The sequence below is a fragment of the Lytechinus pictus genome, chromosome 3 (assembly GCF_037042905.1).
Source record: "Lytechinus pictus isolate F3 Inbred chromosome 3, Lp3.0, whole genome shotgun sequence".
NCBI lineage: Eukaryota > Metazoa > Echinodermata > Echinoidea > Temnopleuroida > Toxopneustidae > Lytechinus > Lytechinus pictus.
Genome location: NC_087247.1, coordinates 71,931,459 through 71,951,255, shown reverse-complemented (window position 1 = coordinate 71,951,255; position 19,797 = coordinate 71,931,459). Strand labels below are relative to the sequence as shown.

Genomic DNA, 19,797 nt, shown 5'->3' with positions numbered 1-19,797 from the left:
TTACAATTTGAAGAATTGTATTGATTACTAATAGATATACACTTTGGTGTCATGATTATTGTTGGTATTACTGATCTTCTAAATCATTATTTCATTATTAGTTTTGAAGCTTTGTTGTGATATCTGTATTGCAATATAATGATTGCTATAAACAAAATATCTGAAATCGACTACAAGCAGAAATTAAAATCAACTGTAACTCAGTAATCGTTGATAAGTCTAGTCAACTTTTCAAAGAAAGTTTTAATATAGCAAAGCCGATCATCAAAATTATTTGTGTATGAATATTTTCCTTCTCTGTATTCGTTTTTATATTTATCGCTGTAAGTTTATAGAAAAGAAAAACCTAACATTCATTCCCCCTTTTTCTTTATTAAGATGAAGTATAAATCTGAATATCTTATTGCTGCAATACGTAATCAGCTTACGCATCTCTGTCAATTTTTGTTTTAATAGGACCTGTATAAATCTGTATTTGTACCCTGTGAATCAGTTTTGAGTACCCGAAAAGGGATAAGTAATATGCATAAATTCTACAAATTTGAAGTTGTCTTTTCCTTTGAAATTATACAACATTTGGAGTTGACACTGCTTTTGAGTATTTGTTCGTTTGTCCATCAATACACAACAAAAAAGTAAGTCCTCCCTTAAACAAACATCCATAATTTCCGATCCAATGGGATTTTAATATATATTTTTACATGAGCGTGTAGGTAAGTTTATAAGCTACCCTCTGAGTAAATATTATGGACGTATTTTATGTAATGCTTCAGTGAGCACCGCCAGAAGGCTAAATTTTCACTTTTCAAAAGTCACAAGCCAAATGTGATGACTTTGATTCCACTTAATTGGAACGAAATCCACATTTTCATCATAAAAAATAGTCAGAAGGCTTATAAAAGGTACTTTCTAAAAGACATTACAATATAATTTGCTAAATTTAATTACTGAATAAACAGAGGTCAAAATTTGCTATAATTGGACATTTTACTGTCATCAAATATGATGACAGTTATTTTGGGGAAGAGTTTCTTCTACAATACTAATCGTTTTACGGTTCATTGAACATTTAATGAAAACAAAAATACGATTTTCAAATATTATAGGCAAGTATTGTTTCATTTTGGTAACTGAAATTATCTTTTCTCAACTTGTATATGTCCATGACTAATTATCATGCTTCAATTATTCGAAGGCGTTTAATTAAACATTCACGCTTGAATGAACATGTGGAATGTGATTAACTCTTCTTTTTTTTTACGTAATTGGAAAAAATGCAATTGCTATATGGATATCTGTCACAAACCTCCTTGCATAGTTCATTTGATTTGACTTTTATGAAAATCTCGATGTCTAATGCCCCTATGATGATATGTCACAAAAAAATGTTGCTCACTCAACCATAAATATACGTTATCAAAATTGTTTGCGGAGTGGCTAAATGATGGATAGTAAAACAGCATTAACACCATAAAATTCACCTAAAAACACACTTTGCCCGACTTTGTATTTACACAATCTGAAAAACGACTCTTGTGATTTTCAAAAATTGTCATATTTAATTCAATCTTTGATTACTCATGCATCACTCAACCGATCACTCTCATTTTTCACCAGGGGTTGCTTGATGACTGTAGAAAACCACCTACGAAATATCATATTTCAAAATTATTCCGTTCAAAAGTTACAGCAATTCGATTTAGAGGGGACTTAATTTTTTTGTTGTGTATACATTGTCCATGCACACTCTTTCCCTATTCTCTTTTGATTCCGAAAGCCATATTGATTTGAGACCATAGTTATCATAATGTCATTTTATGTCAGATAGGATGACATCTTTGAAACAGATGCGAATGTGGATCCATTGTAGATCCAATATCCTAACTTATTGCACATTTACAGGTGTGAGATGCGAGATGGGTACGGGGAGTGTCAGTGGTTGAGGGGTATAGCCCCCTCCTTATGCAAATGATATTGCTGACAGATATCAATATCATTATTATTGGTATTGTTTGTTTATATTACTGTTATCATTATCCTCATTACGATTATTGTAATTGCTATTAATATTATCATCAATCATTATTATTATTTTTACTATCATTGTTATCTCATTGCATCATTATTATTTTTGTTATTATTATTATTATAATCAGTAGTAGTAGTAGTAGTAGCTGTAGTAGTAGAAGTAGTAGTAGTAGTAGTAATAGTAGTAGTAGTAATAGTAGTAGTAGTAGTAGTAGTAATAATAGTAGGAGTAGTATCATCATCATCCTCATCTCCATCATCATTATTATAATTGGTATTATTATTTTTATTTTTCATCATTTTTTTACTCATTTTGATTTAATATGGGGTGCATGCTGTGAGGAAAAAATTATATTGATTTGTAGTCGTACATACATGACATAAGCAGATACCGAGTAGATACGCCCCTTCGTGATGGTTTTGTGAAATCACTGAAGATGGATAGCAGGTCAGATGGGGATATTCTGGCCCCTTTCAATCAATTGAAAACTCTTTGGAAACAATGATCAGTAAGGATTCAGAGAATACCATTAGGAAATTAAATAAATTGCCACTAGCCAGTCAAGGTGGCACATAAATCTTCCTCGTCACACTCTTGATTTCGTTAGGAGTTTTGCTGCATTTGGCTAGATATCATGATCAATCATTTAAAAAATATCTTATCTGCATAACTGACGTTTTCACAGCAGACGATGAGCCGACCTTACACTTGAGAAAGGACCGCCTGTCTTGTGCATGTTACCATACAAAGAAAACTGATTTCCAACAACGATTCTTCAATGTTAAACCGTTCCATTAGCCTTCGGAGGGAAGGAGGACACTGTTGAAAAAAAAAAAAATCATCCTCGGGTTTGGGGTAGAGTGAATGTGTGCGTGTGTGTGTTTGTGTGAAAGAGGGAGAGAGAAAGAGATAGAGAAGGTGCGTGCGTGTGGGTTTGAGTGAGTTTGCAATAAACTACTTCTGGGGACATTTACTTACATTTACCTATCAACCGGGGACGTCTCTAGTCCAGATAGCCTTGCCTATCAATTCCTCATCTTGTTTCAAAGAGTTTCACTTAAGCGCATGATTTGCAAAAGGATCCCGTTCGGCCAATTAAACTCAAGTTGTGTGTGAAGGGGATATATGAAGTGTACCCGGCTAACTTCCATGACTATGCTGCATGACGTTATGATTGAAAATAAACCTTTATTGGATTAAATTCAAAATTTCGAATGCATGAGACCGCATACACACGTACCCACTTTGGCGATTGAAGATGAGCGAGTAACCAAATCTCATATTACGAGAGTGTGTGCGTTGGTGTGTGGGTGAGTGTGTTGTATGAGATTTCAATCCCGCACGAAAAGTGCACAAATTTCCACTCCCTGGGTAGAATTCCCAGCATTCACCGCAGGCTCATAATGGCGCTGGCAAATTCAAACAACAATTACTTTCGCATCTTACCGGATACCTATTTAGCACCTGGATCGAGAGTGGCCAAAGGACGCTAGACCGCGGTTGGATTCGAACACACGACCTTCTGTTTACAAGGCGAGAGTCAGAACCACTACACCACGGCTCTTCTTATTAATCATTATTGTTACAGAGGTTGTCCTGATATCTAGGTATTCAACTCAACGATGTTTCATTTACCTAAATCGTAAAAATAAATTAGGACTAAATATTTATTTTTTCATGCGTTTACATCATTCACAATCACATAAAAGAGAAGACACTGATACGTGATTATTACATAAGGTTAATATTACGTAAAAGGTCTTGCAACATAAGCTTGAAGCTTACGTCATTACAAGACCACTAGTTTGCACTGAAGAGCGGAGGTGAAAGTGTATTACGCATAAATGTATATTTACATAGAAGGAGTCGGACTATAGCGAGAAGGAGAAACAAGACTAGAAAGGAAGGTATATAAGAATATGCGTAATTGTTGACTTCTCAAAAAAGAGGTATGGTCTTCATAAAACCTCATTCTGATAAAGATTTTCTTTCATTATGTAACATCAGTTACAAAGCGTAAAGAACATTTTGATATGAATCCATAATGGCACATCCTTTCAATGACAAAATCGGATTTGCTCACATTACACATGTTACAAACAGATGTTTTCCTCTTTTAGTTCCAGTGCCAAATTTAAAGCCATTATGACGACAAGGTCAATCGGGACGATTTTTTCATGAAAACATTTGAATACAAAATATTTTGTCAAATATTTTTTTTTTCTTTTCCTCGTTCAGATGTACTTTATTCTTCATATTCATTTCTCATTTTAACAATTTCTTTCGAGGCACAGTGCGTGTAGAGTTACAAAACAAGTTACATATAAACATGTTATAGACATCAACAATTTAATCTAAAATGTGATAAAGATGAAATTTCTCTATAGGGTTAAAGCTCTTTGAACATTTGAATTAAATGAACATTGGATTTAAATCGCCATTTTACATAAAAAAGTATCTCTTTCTTGAACTCATACCAAATTGAATATATATTAAAAGCTCTTTCTTGCATCTTATACATGACATAAGATGTGTATATTGCATACTGTGCAAATATCATAAACAAATTAACCAACGTAAACTTGCGATCGTAAAAGTTAGAATTCTTTATCTTTATCCAAAAATTGGCAACAGGATTACATTCTAACATAATATGAACAAAAGTTTCTTCTGCTTCACAGAACATACAAGATGTGTCATTAGCTAATTTCCAACGACATAAATTGAATTTAAAGGGTAATAAATTGTGAAGCATTTTCAAGTTGTATTGTCGAATCTTGTTATACTTTAAATACTTTAGTTTGAAATTAAAAACATTTTGCCATTCAAAGTTTACTGGTAATTCTAATTTAGATTGCCAGTATTGTATAATGTGTGGATCGGATTTTTTTTTGGTTACAAGTAAAACATAACAATCTTTTGATTTCATGTTCTTTAAGTTTACAATATCTCCTCCACTAATTTCAAAAAGATCTTCTGGAAGCTTTGAAGATAAGGTGTCACATTTGTCAGTCCATTCAGCTGGGACAGCTCTTTTTAGCTTTGAATATTCAAACTCGACTAAAAGTGATTTACATGCTACTATTTCAAAAATTTATTGGGAAGGTTTCCAGGCATGATTACGTAATAATTGGTGAACATAAAAGATATTGTGGTCGGACCATCTGTTGAAATATAAAAGGTTTCTTTCAAATTTTATATGACTGTTATACCATAAAATTTCGTGTTTTATACTATTAATATTGTGATATTCAGTAAATCGTATGTCATACCAAGAGCATAATAGATCTGTATAAAATGATGGAATTTGCTTTTTCATACATACAATTAACATATCTTTTTTTGAACAATTGAAACGGAGACACAAGGGCATCGGTCCTATCTTTGCTGTCCAAAATTTAAACAAGTACATCCATGGTTGATCATCATATTTTAAATATTTTGAAATCCATGAAAGTTTTAATGAAGATAATTTTGAATTTAAGTCTATCATATCTAATCCTCCTTTATGGAATGAATTAATACAAAAATTTCGTTTTATCTTTTCTTTTTTCGAGCCCCAAATAAATATATACATCATTTTCTCTAATTCACGTGCCAGGTTGTTTGGCACGTGTATAACAGTTGCAGGGTAAACAATTTGTGATATTATCAAAGATTTAAGTCTTACTATTTTGCCATATATAGTTAAATTTCTCATTTTCCAGATGTTCATTAAAGATTGAATTTTAACTAGTTTTGTATCCCAATTCATTCTTTCTTTTTTACGTTTATCTGTACCTACAAAAATACCAAGGTATTTCACTGGATCATTTGTCCATTGTATATCTCTTAAGGTTTTCATCTTGAGGGAAGATGGACATTGCTTGAGTTTTTGTTATATTAAGTTTAGGGCCTGCAATTTCTCCAAATTGCCTTATATCTTCTATCGCAATATTACCAGAATTAACAGAACTCACAAAAATTACTGCATCATCAGCAAGCTGTGATATTTTGATTTCTTTTTCTGAACACTGTGTTCCATTTTCTCCTGGAATAATGATTCCTTCAATATTATCGTGTTTTTTTTTTTATTTTCCTTGCCATAACATCAGCAATTAATAAAAACAGTAAGGCTGAGAGTGGGCAGCCTTGTCTTACACCTTGTTCTATGTTGAAATTTTGTGACATCCAACCGTTATTAATCACTCTTCCGGAAGCATCATTATACAAAACTTTAATCCAATTAATAAGTGAGTCCTTGAATTTCAATTTATGTAATAACTGAAATAAAAATTGATGGTTAACATTATCAAAAGCTTTTTTGAACTCTAAAAAAATGAAATAACCTGGAAGATTTAGGTGCGAACAAAGATCAATTACATCTTGAACTAAACGAACATTTTCTGAAGCTGAACGCAATTTTAGATAACCAGTTTGATCCTTAGAAATGATTTTATCGATAACACGTTGAAGACGTGAACAAATGACTTTGGCTGCAATTTTGTAATCGATGTTTAGAAGTGATATAGGACGCCAATTGTCAAGTAAACCTCTGTCACCTTTTTTATGTAACAATATTAAAATACCTTGCTTTTGAGATTCTGACAACTTATTCTTTCTGTAGCCTTCGTTCAAACTATTGATAACCATATATTTTATATCTTGCCAAAAACATTGATAAAACTCTGCTGATAGTCCATCACTACCTGGAGTCTTGTTACCTTTTTGTCAAATATTAAATTTCATTTCATGCCGGTTTTTGCAACATTTTTCATTGACAAATTCTAAACAACAAATACATATCTAAAATTTGACATCAGGATATTGAAAACATAACGTATAAAAAAAACATCAAATGCACCATAAATAGATTAACAATTTAAGTGGTATTTTCTGTTTCAGAGTGAATAAGATGGTTGGTCACAAAAGCAAAGTTTGAAGACAGCCCTTGATATGAATGAAGAATATGTTTCCGTTTACCCATCGCTATAACAACATAGGACAATTTATTACCCATCGCTATAACAACATAGGACAATTTTGGAGAAATTGTCTTTTTAAAGTTCCCGTCACTACAATCAAACATGACCTGTAATCTTTCAATGGGATATGACATGTATGAGGATATTTAAATAACGTTTACCGAAACGGATTTTCAAGTGACCGCCCCTTCTTACATTGTTGGACATTATTTTTAAAAGTACGAAAAAATACCTTGAAAAAAAAAGTTATAGCATTGTTAGTTAGGGAGCGATGACGTCAAGTATAGTATTAGGTCGAGAGTAGAAATGCGTTGGGCAATATATCAAGTCGATTCTAACACATTACAACTCGATTCTTGAATATGTTAATGATCCTATCCCTTACTATCTAATCATTCTTCATACATCTACAATGGATCCACATTCGCATTTGTTTCAAAGATGTCATCCTATCTGACATAAAATGACATTATGATAACTATGGTCTAAAATCAATATGGCTTTCGGAATCAAAAGAGAATAGGGAAAGAGTGTGGACAATGTATATGGACAAACGAACAAATACTCAAAAACAGTGTCAACTCCAAATGTTGAATAATTTCAAAGGAAAAGACAACAACTTCAAATTTGTAGTATTTATGCATATTAATTATCCTTTTTTTTTCGGGTACTCAAAACTGATTCACAGGTTACAAATACAGGTTTGTACAGGTCCTATTAAAACATTATGGTCCTGGTAGCTTTGGGAGATCCAAGCAGTTTTATGCTTATAATAGCTGGCCGCTGTATTTTACCCAACTTACTGTACATGCTGTATGACATGCTTAACTTAAGGTATAATATAATTATCAGTCCTTATCTCTTGGATTGTCATGTATTCGTTTATATTTTTGTTATTATGTGAAGATGTCAATCTGTTATTAAATTATGAATAAAATATAAATTCCTGAAAATTAATATAAAAGATAATCATTTGCACCGCAGCGAGGTGCACTGTGGAAGAGACCTTCAGAACCAATTCCATTCCAATTACACAGATTGGAGTTCTGTTTTATTAATCCTCTGGTTTCGTGAATGATAGTCTCAATGGAGTGAACTTAAATATCATTTAAACTGTTTATAAAGATTATATATTAGAAAGAAAAATTGTGACATAGACCGTATTTAGATATTTCATCTCTCCGTGAAACTTATTCGGTCTAGATTATCTTGTCTGAAAGATTTACGCACTTTCTAGTCGACCATTTTTTTCTACCAAAGTTTTCTGAATCATATAGCATGAATCTTTCAAGCATGTGGTAGTTTGATTAACACCTCTAATTGAATGTATGTGTGTCTTGTACAAGAATAAGGTTGGAATCATGATAACTATGAAAAAACGGGGCATATCCAATATATATCTGATTCCATGGCGTCACCGAGCGTAATCTCTCAAATTCCCCGGCGATCAAACCCTAGAGATGATCAAAATGACAAATTACATTTATCTGTTCTCCTCCACCATACAGGTAAGCAGCCAAATCATGCTCACCTGCTCTGAACATCAAATGTAATTGTCAAATTGGCCATGGACTGAAATAAATTTAGTAGAAAACGGAGAAACGAAGAGAGGGCAAACGGTTGATAATGAGAAGTGGAAGAGTGTTGATTAAGAGATGAAGAAAAGGGGAGGGTGCAAAATAGAATTATAATTAGGGCTATTCCACGGTTACTCACGTTACATTTGGAGACACCTTGACTCATACTTGGAGCTGTAACTCCATTATTATTGATAGGAACTAAACATCTCTTTATCACAACATAGTACGCAGTCTGACTATCCTTTGTATAAAAACAAAACTTGGGAAATTTCATTATGCTCCTGGCAAATCTTTGAAATGTGTCGGTTACTCATGTTACATGATTTAGACATGCATAAAATGAAAAGTGGACATAAGTGAAAAGTGTCCTCTTGCAAGGCTTTTATCAAAGTTTATTATATCCATTTCAAAGAAGTATATTAGGGAGACAAATTTGTATATAATTAAAAAAATAAAGAACTCATGGTTTTTACAAGGGGTGCAGATAAAGTGGTTACTCACGTTACGGTTCAGATGGGCTTTATGTACAAAGACACATTGAGCTCATGTCCACCAACCTATGGAATTGCCCATTAGAAGAATAATAATGAGGGGAAGGGGGAATGAAAGGAGGAGATGGTGTTATAAGTAGAATAATGATATCTGGACCAAATAAATATTAAAAAAAAAAAAAACTTAATCAGCAACTATTACATAAAGGTTAAGGATGGATAACAATATATATATTCTTTCCTATTGAAGTGATTGATATAAGGACTTTTTTCTCCATCACCGATATGAATAGGAAAACACTGCATGGGACCAAAAGAAGAATGTATATAGAAGATATAGAAGAGATACTCTGCCACGAGGGTTAAACAAAAGGCACGATACCAAATGTCACTTACCCCTATCTGTGCTTTTTTATCATCTCGATGTTTCACTTTCCTGGACATTACAGTGACTTTTGAAGATTAGTAACTATGGTAACCGTTTCCCGCGAGATCTTCCATAAAGACTATCGATCGAGAGCGGATACGATATTATGTGATTCGCGTGGATTCCTGAACAATCATTACCGATGCTCATGTTTAAATGCACAGTTGATTTTCCGTCTACCCATCACCCATCATCAGTTATATATTTCTTAGATGTTTTTTGTTGTTTTGTTTTTGTTGGGGGAAGCATTATCTCATCTGATTTGTTTAAATATTCTTAAAAATATATAATTACTATCCAGCTTCTTTTAACATCTCTTAAACACCAATGAAATATTTGGAGAAAAAAAAGTGGGAGCACTTGCTTTATTTTGCATAATACCTGTTAATTCATTGTGTGACTATTATGATGGATTAAAACGTGTTGTGTTTTTAATTGATATTTCCAGGTGTCGGTTATGCAGCTGTGGTGATGTCATTTTGGCTAAACGTATGGTACATCGTAGTGATCGCATGGGCTTTGCTCTACTTGGGGAACTCATTCACATCTACGTTACCGTGGTCACATTGTGATAATGACTTCAATACCATCAACTGCACTACAAACCAATCACTGGCCGATAACTACAGCACAGATCCTACAACCGAATTCTGGAAGTAAGAGTAATCATCTCCGACAAAAAAGTTGATATGATTGTTCATAAAAATGAAAAGAGCATAACAATGAAAGTTTTATTAACATTCCACATGAACTATGAAGTAATGGTCCGCACTCACTATTTCGATGACATCATACAATTAGGCCAACTAACTATTTTGTATTTGATTACAGTAGCCTATGATTTATGAATACTTTATGTTTAAAGATTTGATAAGTCTCCATTGTTTAAGCCATGCTCTGCATCATAGAATGAAAAAAAAGACATTTCATATATCAATTATATTATATATAAACAGTTTGTGACTGCGTGTTGTCATCCCTTTTGCATATCACCCGTGCTGTGCGCTCCATATTTTAATGAAAACAACTATACACAACTTTGAAATGGCACAAGTATATTTTATCCTTTCGATACATAATCATATTTTGTTCTTGTTTCATTTCTCTATTCAAAATTCCTTTTTATAATAGGTGTTCCTTAAAAAAAATGTATATATATATATATATATATATATATATATATATATATATATTTTTTAAAGAAATTAAAATTGAACAAATCAAATACCACGGGGGGATTCCGAACGTCCGTCAATACTTTTTAACGAAAATTGCAAAGAAGATTAAGTGTGATTATTTCCAGATGTCAAAATGACATCACTGATGTTTCCGCTTCATTTGACAGCGGACGTCGTACGATAACATTTTTAAGTGTTTAGGTGCACCGTAGATGGCTACTTTCACATTATCTACATTCATTGTGCAATATTTTACGGGCCTAAGTAGGCAGGATAGAGGTAGAGCCGAGATCGAACAGAAATCTTTAAGCCTTGTGATTTCCTCAGCCTCTGTGAATCGTACAACATCGCACAGGGATCGTACGAATTATGTATAGAGGTCGCATGTCTATATACTCCTAATCGTAAGATTATTGTAGCTTATCAGCACAACCTCCTTGTAGTGACCCTGTGACGAACTTATGACTCTTTCTACAGGCTAAAGCTTGTCTTAAGCTTATAGAGCGAGAACGCGTTAATGTTCGAAAACTATTACATTCTTTATTGTTTTTTTTAAGGGATTTGGTGCTGCGACGGTGCATTCCTTTGCGTGCACATTTGTGAGATAAAAATGGTATGTAGGGGGAGGGGTGGTAACTTTTAACAATATTGTGTTCATCGTATATATGATAAAGTGAAAACCTGATACATGTTGAATCCTCAACGCTCTATTTACAGGTACTATGTTTTAGAAGAGAGTGATGGTATCCATCAAGCTGGAAAGGTTCGTTGGCAGCTTGCTATAACCCTTTTAGCTGCTTGGATTATCTGTTACTTCTGCATCTGGAAAGGGGTCAAGTGGACTGGAAAGGTAAAGGGATATTAATAATCCCTCTAAAACTATGATTCATTATCGTTATTATAATTATTTATTTATTTATTTATTCATTCATTTGTTTATTTATTTATTTATTTAATTGTTTATATATATATATTCATTTATCATTCATTCATGTATTTGCTTAATCATCTATTTAACTATTTGTTGATTTATTTACCGTGTTTGAGGTGATAACTTAATATCTTTATCGTTATTAGGGTAGTATTTACGCAAATATATTATGCTCGTATGAATAGGTTACTCCAATAACGAAAAAAAATGTTGATTCAGTTTGATAATTTGTATTCGATTTCACTCTTTTTGGACAGAAACTGAATAATGACTTCTGAAAAGTTGATTCCATTCCTCTGCTCTCGTGGGAGCTGTCGAAATTCTCTTTTGTTACCTGACACACAGATGTCAGCTCTGTTTGACCTCTTTCTTCTTTACCAGACTAAGTATCACTTTCAAGCCCGAAATCTTTCTGTAATCGTTTCAATAAATGAAATCAGAGGGGTACATTGAATTTGATGGGGTGCTATACTAACAACCACACTAGGAGACGGGTGGGATCAGTAGACAATGTGGTTAAGTGCGGTTAATAGAAAAATGGTTATTAGAACAGTATAATTTACATAACACAAAAGTTAACAATATTTTGATATGCGTCCTCATTAAATGTTCGAGCGCAGAATAATACATTTCTGTTTGTATAAAACACAGTTTATTAGTACGGAAAGTATTTGGGTGCGATGCATTATTGTATTTCGTGCCAAAATCTTCCCAATGACCAATAACTCTTATATAGTGAATATTCTTTCATTCTTTAGACTTATCTTCTTTATTTTCCGTACAGACTCTCATGAAATCTCAAGCCCTTATTCGTTGTATGTTTTCCTGTACAAACAGCACGATCTTCAGTATAATTGCAGATCAATAACCCTCGCCCAAAGAAAAAACAAATAGAATAGTACAATCACCATGGAGGTAAAAAGATTTACGCATTCACACATAATTTCAACATAATTGACTGGAAGTAAAACTGGTGCATTCGCTCTGTCCTTCAACCATGAGGAGCTGAAAAGAGGTATAAGGAATTTTTAAATCGATCAATATGAAACCGAATACAATCGAAAAAAATATGATATATAAATAGTAATATAATTTTCATAAACCAGCAAATGGCCGTATGATAACTTACTCACGACCATGTTGATAGGACAGAATCACAGTCTTCAAGAGGAAAATTGCTTTGCTATTGCTTAAGAATTCGCCACATAAGATAGTGATATAATTTCCCATAATTAATTGTATCACCTTGTTATAACTATCACGGAATATGACATTGTTTATACAAGGACAGTAATTAATATAATTAAATCTTCAGACACACTACGCACAACGGAAGCAATATTGTATTGAGCATCTTAATCATAATCTATTGATGATAAAGTATATTTTTTTAACATCTCATGAAATATGTATTTTCTTATCCAGTCTTGATTATAATGCTCTCATGGGAATATTGCCTCCTCTTATTCCAGTTTAATGAATTTGGTACTCTTCTTCATGACTGAATGATTTGCTCATAGCTACCATTTCTTGATTAAGAGTTCCGAAGAAGTTCTCACTTTAAAAAATATAGTCATTAAACCATACTAATCGTCAATTGTACATAAAACAAAACAAAATATTGAAATTGTTGGACGGATATGACAAATAAACTGAATACAATCATACATATTTGCAAAGAGTATTTAATTTATATCATACTATCGCTTTCATTGTTCGTTTTTATTTTGGGGCAAGTCATTTGTCATTTTGTATCATCTCCAAAAAAGATCGATGAAACTTTAGAGCATCTATCAATTCTAGAAAAAAAAAATTAGAAATGTGACAGCCTGTCAAAATTATTTATCAAGGACAGAATAAATGAAGTGAGGTATGTGCCATGGGCTTCATCAATCACTTTTCTTGTATAATATCGTAATTCTTTTTGCATGTTTAACCCCCACCCCACTTAACAAACATTCCGCGGCCCCTGTGTGCTGACCAAGTCCAAGGTCACGAAAATAATTAAGCACACTTCACTCATCCTGTTAATTCCCTTTATACCTTGGGTCACTTTATAGAGACTTTATGTAAATTCAGCCAATCGAATTGAATGATTTCTGTAGCTTTATACTGTTATTGCAAATTTGTTGTTATTAGTTTATGAAACGGGCCCATTATACTCTATATGACCCCCGCCCCCCCCCCCAAAAAAAAAAAGAAGATGTACTTTTGTTTTAGCAGCTCAAGATAACTGATCCCAATTTTGTGTTTTCATAATGTATGAGTGTTATAGCACCTGGATATGGGTTGTCAACTTTCTCTAAACTAAGTGGTATCGTGAATTGCAGTTATGCGAACGTTACCATGGAAACAACATCAGAAGATTCGAGATGAGTGACAAACCTCCGTCAAAATAAACGGAAGGTTGTTAAATTGCATGCCTTTGTTATGGTGTTATACTATTATTTGAGCCCGTTTCGACAAACCTTATGGTTCGGTTCTGTTTTCTACATTCTTTAAGCCCATTTCAGCAAACGGCTTCGGTAATTTTCGACATCTGTTTTCCCCACCATCCTACTAGTTCCAACATTCCCTCAAACACCTGTACTCTGCTACCCAATTCATGTTAGGTCTGCATGGAGCATGTCTTATGTGCTATGATTAGCCGGACGTAAAGAAAACATGAACAATTGGGCCAAAACAACACAGATAATGAGATAAATGTTACTAAATCTAGGAACCGGTAATTTCATCACAATTTTGATCTGTAAATCGTGATCTTTTGAACCTTAACATGCTGTGTGATAAGAAGTTCTGAGACACAACATGCTGAGTTAAGTTGACAGGTACATCACACGCCCATTCGTGACCAATACATCCTGTTTAGTGAAAAAAAATAAAAGATTTTTAAATACTCATTTTCTAAAAAAAAATGTTTTCATTTATCTTTGTTTAGTTACGAATTTAGTTACGAATGATTGTCCACTTTTAGCAGGAAATGCACTATGCTCATGATGCTTGCGCCCTATGATACTTATGGTTATGAAAATGTATCAATCGACGTTCCTCCTTCATAGATGGCAGTGATATTTTGTTTCCCTATTTCCTTCCAATGACGTATGAGCCAAAAATGTTGAAGGGGCACAACGTGGCGAATGTTGTGAAATTGCTAACAATGCGCGAGTGAGATAACATTTCGTTTGAAATAGTGTTCAACACGTAATATCATATTTCAATCTATTTTCTTTCCTGTTCTCCTTCCCATCAGCCCTCTGTCCTCCCACCTGTACGTCAGTGTTTCCTTTTTTTTTTTCTGTGCAACGCATAAGCTTAAGATTACATACATACATTCACAAACTTTAATAGACGTAAATGTACCGAAGAAATACGGCAGGACTGTTGCCTACTATAGGCCTATACATGTAGCGACCTTCGTCTAAACTTTGTCTCAGAGTTGAAACAAATTTTCGTCTTTTTTCTTGGGACACCGTATACCGTCGATGATTTCTAAATCATGTATGTTGAGATGACAACTAAAGATTACCACCCAGTTCGTCTGGTTTTGAAAACTCCCAACATGCCCACAGGTTCAGAATGTTTTCTTTTCATGGAGAACATGATACCTGTGCTACCACATTTGTTGTTATTTCATGTAATGTAAAACAATTCATGCTTTTTCTCCGATTGCATTCGAAGAATTCAAGTACTTTGAACTTACATTGCATGTCATTCATGTTTTACATGTTCCAAGGGCTTCATAATAAAAATTATAATACAAAATCGGGTTATACAGTATAGGTGGCAAAGTGTTGACAGATTTCAGGAGATCAAAATTACTTAATGAAAATAAAGGAAAGTATGCTAAGATAGAGTGATGTACACTCTAGAGCTTGTAGCGCATGTACACCTTGCAAACACTACAAAGTCAAGGACGATAGACAATGAAGAGAGAGAGAAAAAAAAATAGGGGGGGGTGGAAGAGAGAGAAAAGAAAACAATGGTGTGTTCTTATGGGGCATATCCTTTGGAAAAAAATAGAAGTTGTACTTAAATAGTGTTAACATGATGACATTGTTTTTTATTTTAAAGAAATCACCTTGTATTGATAAAAAAGGGGAAACAGTTACAACAATAAGCACAGGTTACCTCTTATAGACGAACATGATACAGGGCAACATAAAAATAATAAATACAGTACGGTTATTTACATGAACAAACCTACAACTAGATATTTGCACGTATGAAACGAGTCGAGTTGATTCATAATCATATAATTCATAGTAAAAGTAACGAGGAGGAAGGAGGGGATATGCTATCTCGTGGTTTAAGTTGTTCTGAATTTGACAGGAATTCATAGTTGTATTAACATATAAGTATTACAAAATATATGAATTATGCAAATATTAGTAAATGAAAACAGAAAGTGCAAATTGACATAAGTATATCCTAAGTTTTTATTTTATGTATATATTAGGTGTGATTTTGTTCGGTAAATTATGGTATGACAGAGTAATGTATCTATTGGAGATGTAGTGCTAAAGCACCCCAAACATTTTTCTTGTGCTCCTCTGGAACTTATTTTGATGCTGTAATGCCCACATTTGTACAACCCTTCTCTTCACGTTATTTTTGTTAACAATCACCACCACCCCCCCCCCCCTCCCCTTAAAAAAAAATCGTTCCCTGGTACCTGCTCAATGAGCCAAAATAATTGAAAACTGTTTCATCGTGCATCCTACAATAATTATTGAACTCATATGTTTAGTTTCATTTTCACTAACAATTTAAAAATCAACCTATCCTATTTCTAAACATATAGTCATGAACGGTTATCTTCATTAAATATCTCATTTTATCATGTATTATGGAATTTTTGTTTTATGAAATGAAATCAACAGTCTGCTGTCCAATTTAGATGGATTTAGATAGAGAGAAACCTTGTAAAATTTAACCCTCAATTAGACCTTGATATTGCCACATTGTCGATACGCAGCGGTTTAATATCAAATTTCACCAACATGTCACTGTCTTGAGAAGTAAAAAAACAAAACAAATTGGTTGGATGCATTGCTTAAGATTGTGAATATCTTTTTCAAAAATAGGAAGTTTATCAATTTTTTAAGTCATGATTATTAAAACACACATGTGAAACCTTTTGATGTATTTAATAATATAACGGTCCATTTATGATATTAATAAAGAGCGCTTAAGTCAGTTTCTCTTTGTTATTGATAATTATTGTTTTCTTTCCATACAGAGGTATACCGAATATGAGAATTATTGGTGCATGTACGATTTCTTTGTTTTATATACATGTATACAAGGCATTATGGGGCTTATTATCTGCTGACCTCTCCCTCTATTTTTTTGTTTTGTTTTGATTAATTGGAACTGATTAATTGATTTATTCGTAGGTAATAATATAACAGGTATAAGTATAAAGTACCAAAATACCTCGACAGGATAGCCCATGAAAGCCGACATGGCTTATTTCCAATGGGGTGTTTAAAACTATGTTGTCGACAATGGCTGAATTTATCGACGAATTTACAGTCACTGTGTGATCCTTATAATAATGAAAATAAAAAACAAGGCATATTTTCAAAGCGAATACTCGTCTGATTATCGTGAGCTAAATCATTACTTTGTGTTTTCTAACATAATTAATTTTCTTACAGGTAGTTTACTTCACTGCTCTTTACCCTTATCTCATGCTGATTGTCCTGTTTTTCCGAGGAGTGACGTTAGAGGGCGCCAGAGAGGGCATCGTTTACTACATCAAACCAGATTTCTCAAGGCTCACAGATTCAGGGGTGAATAATACAACATCGTTTTGTTTTTGTCGAATTTTGTGTTAGCCTTTTCAATTTACTTTAAAAAAATAATTCCAAGAAATTTAGGTGTTCCATTTAAAAATTATTTGCAGACGAAATTACAAGAACAATAAATCATCATTTTCTTTCTTTTACAAGAGTATTTTAGGGTCCAAACGAAGTTATATCATATCGTGTGTGTTTATGATTCTTTCTCTACAAAACCAACCAGATAATAGACTTATTTAGCTGCAATTGTTAAAAGTAAATTTCACAGGAGTGCCAGAGAGATCATTTAACAAATTAAACATCAATTTCAAAGCGCAAGAGAAAATTGGACAATTGATTTCACTCTTTAGTTTTTGTTTCTCACTTAGGTTTGGATCGACGCAGCAACTCAAATTTTCTTTTCTTATGGAACTGGTATTGGAAGTCTAATTGCCTTAGGGAGCTACAACAAATTCAGCAATAACGTTTACAGGTAACAACGCTAGGCGGGCGGCGCATGGGTAGGGACGGGGGCGTTGCGGGGTGGCTCTGATGCCCATAAAGGGTGTGCTAGAGAGCACCTCTGTATCGTAATTTATAATCATGGATCCTAATACAAATGGACCGAGCACGAACGGGGATTTTAATCTCATCACGACTACCGAAATTTCGTTTTTTTTTCTTATCTTCATTAATAAAATGTTGTCAATAACAACCTTAAAGCTTGTCCTATTATTGCCAGACATGTAAAGTATGGATTCCATCGTGTTTTCATAATATAACATGATAAGTAGATATTACGAGGAATACCCTCAAATACATTAGCATGACCGATCTTGTTTCAGTTGCATAATATCAGTAATGTTGACCCCCCCCCCAAAAAAAAAAAAAAAAAAAAAAAAAAAAACCATCGCAGTTTCAGAAGTTCCGTGCATTTACACAACGGAAACATATACGATGCGAAAACAGGGGCTATTGACTTAAGGCACTTTTTAAGAAAATTATTTAAGTACATTAGTGGACATATTTGGGGAGATAATCATTGAGTCAATAAAGAGATAATTAACACATAATAATGCATATGATAGATTTTAAGCTTGACAATGCTAAAGTGCTCATTTTTACTCAAATCAAGTCGAATTCAATATCACAAATTCGAAAAAAAAAAGTACTACAGAATTATGATGCATTGAAATAAATCACATTTTGACCACTAAAACATGAAGAAGTATGAGTTGAATATTGGATTCTTAGAATAAAGAACGCAGATTCGAAAGTCAAATTTCGAAGCATATTGAGTTTACGTTTGCTCATTTGCTTTCCAAAAACATCGTCTGCTGTTTAAACGACCTCTGTTTCTCATAGAGTGGGATGCAGGAGCAGCGGCGGTCATGAGAGGATGAAAGAACATTCGTTTTTGCTGCCTTAATGTTGGGAATTATGCAAATGTGGGGGGGGGGGGTGTAGGGAAAAGCAAAAGCAGTTGACGAGGTCATCTGCCTTTCTCCGTTCTCAGTCCATTTGTATTATTAGGATCCATGACCAAAATTTCATCTAAAAATACTTCACTATTTTAAGACAAATCATACCTTGCTTTCATTTCTGTGTTATGTAAGCATATAGTTACTCTTTACACATACAAAGTTACTCTTTTCATGATCAATAACAAAACCACTACTAAATGTGAAAGGAGATAACTTTCCTTGTGCTGTTGATGCACAAAAAAATGGTTTTCATTGATGAGAGTGAACGGTTCATATTTGCATTTTATTTTACAACATTCATTGTTTTGTTAATATATTTATGGCTATGATCGTTTCTTCAAAATTATGAATATATTCACCTTTATTATGATTAGTATAGTGTTTATTGTGCTTTGTAAAATACCGTTGTCGAATTACTCGGAAGCGCAAAATGCAATTCGTTAGGATATAATCATTGCCTATAGTGTTATGGTGTACCTACACGGAAGTAATATGCAAGTGAATGTGCGTACACTTTGCAAACACTATACGATATAGTCAATAATAAGTGAGTGATAATGTATTACATCTTTTTCTCCTCACTTCAATCTTAACTTTAAAAAAATCAACAGAGATTCAATGGTGGTTGCGTGTGTTAACAGTGGTACCAGCTTCTTTGCAGGCTTTGTTGTTTTCTCCACGTTGGGACATCTCGCCCATGTACAAAATAAAGACGTAGCTGATGTAGCAACAAGCGGTAAGATAATAATTATGAATATTATGTCGACTTGAACTTCAAATAGTAGTAAATATATTTATACAGTCCCGTACAAAGAGGGTGTTTTGGGTTTGTATGACTACCACCCCCTCCTTCTTAGTAAGTATTATGTTATTTGTGGGAATGATGACCTGGAAGGAGGGTGATTGCTTGCTTGCACGTCATCAGATATT

At 33.5% G+C, this 19,797-nt stretch overlaps 1 protein-coding gene across 1 annotated transcript in view; it reads left to right on the top strand.

Annotated features, from left to right (window-relative positions):
* Window positions 1-9,943: 9,943 nt before the first annotated feature.
* Window positions 9,944-19,797, top strand: part of LOC129255355 (sodium- and chloride-dependent GABA transporter 1-like) — a 43,567-nt gene continuing 33,713 nt past the window's right edge. Inside the window, exons 1-5 of the mRNA XM_064097678.1 lie at window positions 9,944-10,147; window positions 11,387-11,519; window positions 17,261-17,395; window positions 17,773-17,876; window positions 19,479-19,603. Of these exons, the coding sequence (XP_063953748.1) occupies window positions 9,963-10,147; window positions 11,387-11,519; window positions 17,261-17,395; window positions 17,773-17,876; window positions 19,479-19,603 (682 nt within the window). The 5' untranslated portion in view covers window positions 9,944-9,962. The remainder of the gene's footprint in view (window positions 10,148-11,386; window positions 11,520-17,260; window positions 17,396-17,772; window positions 17,877-19,478; window positions 19,604-19,797) is intronic.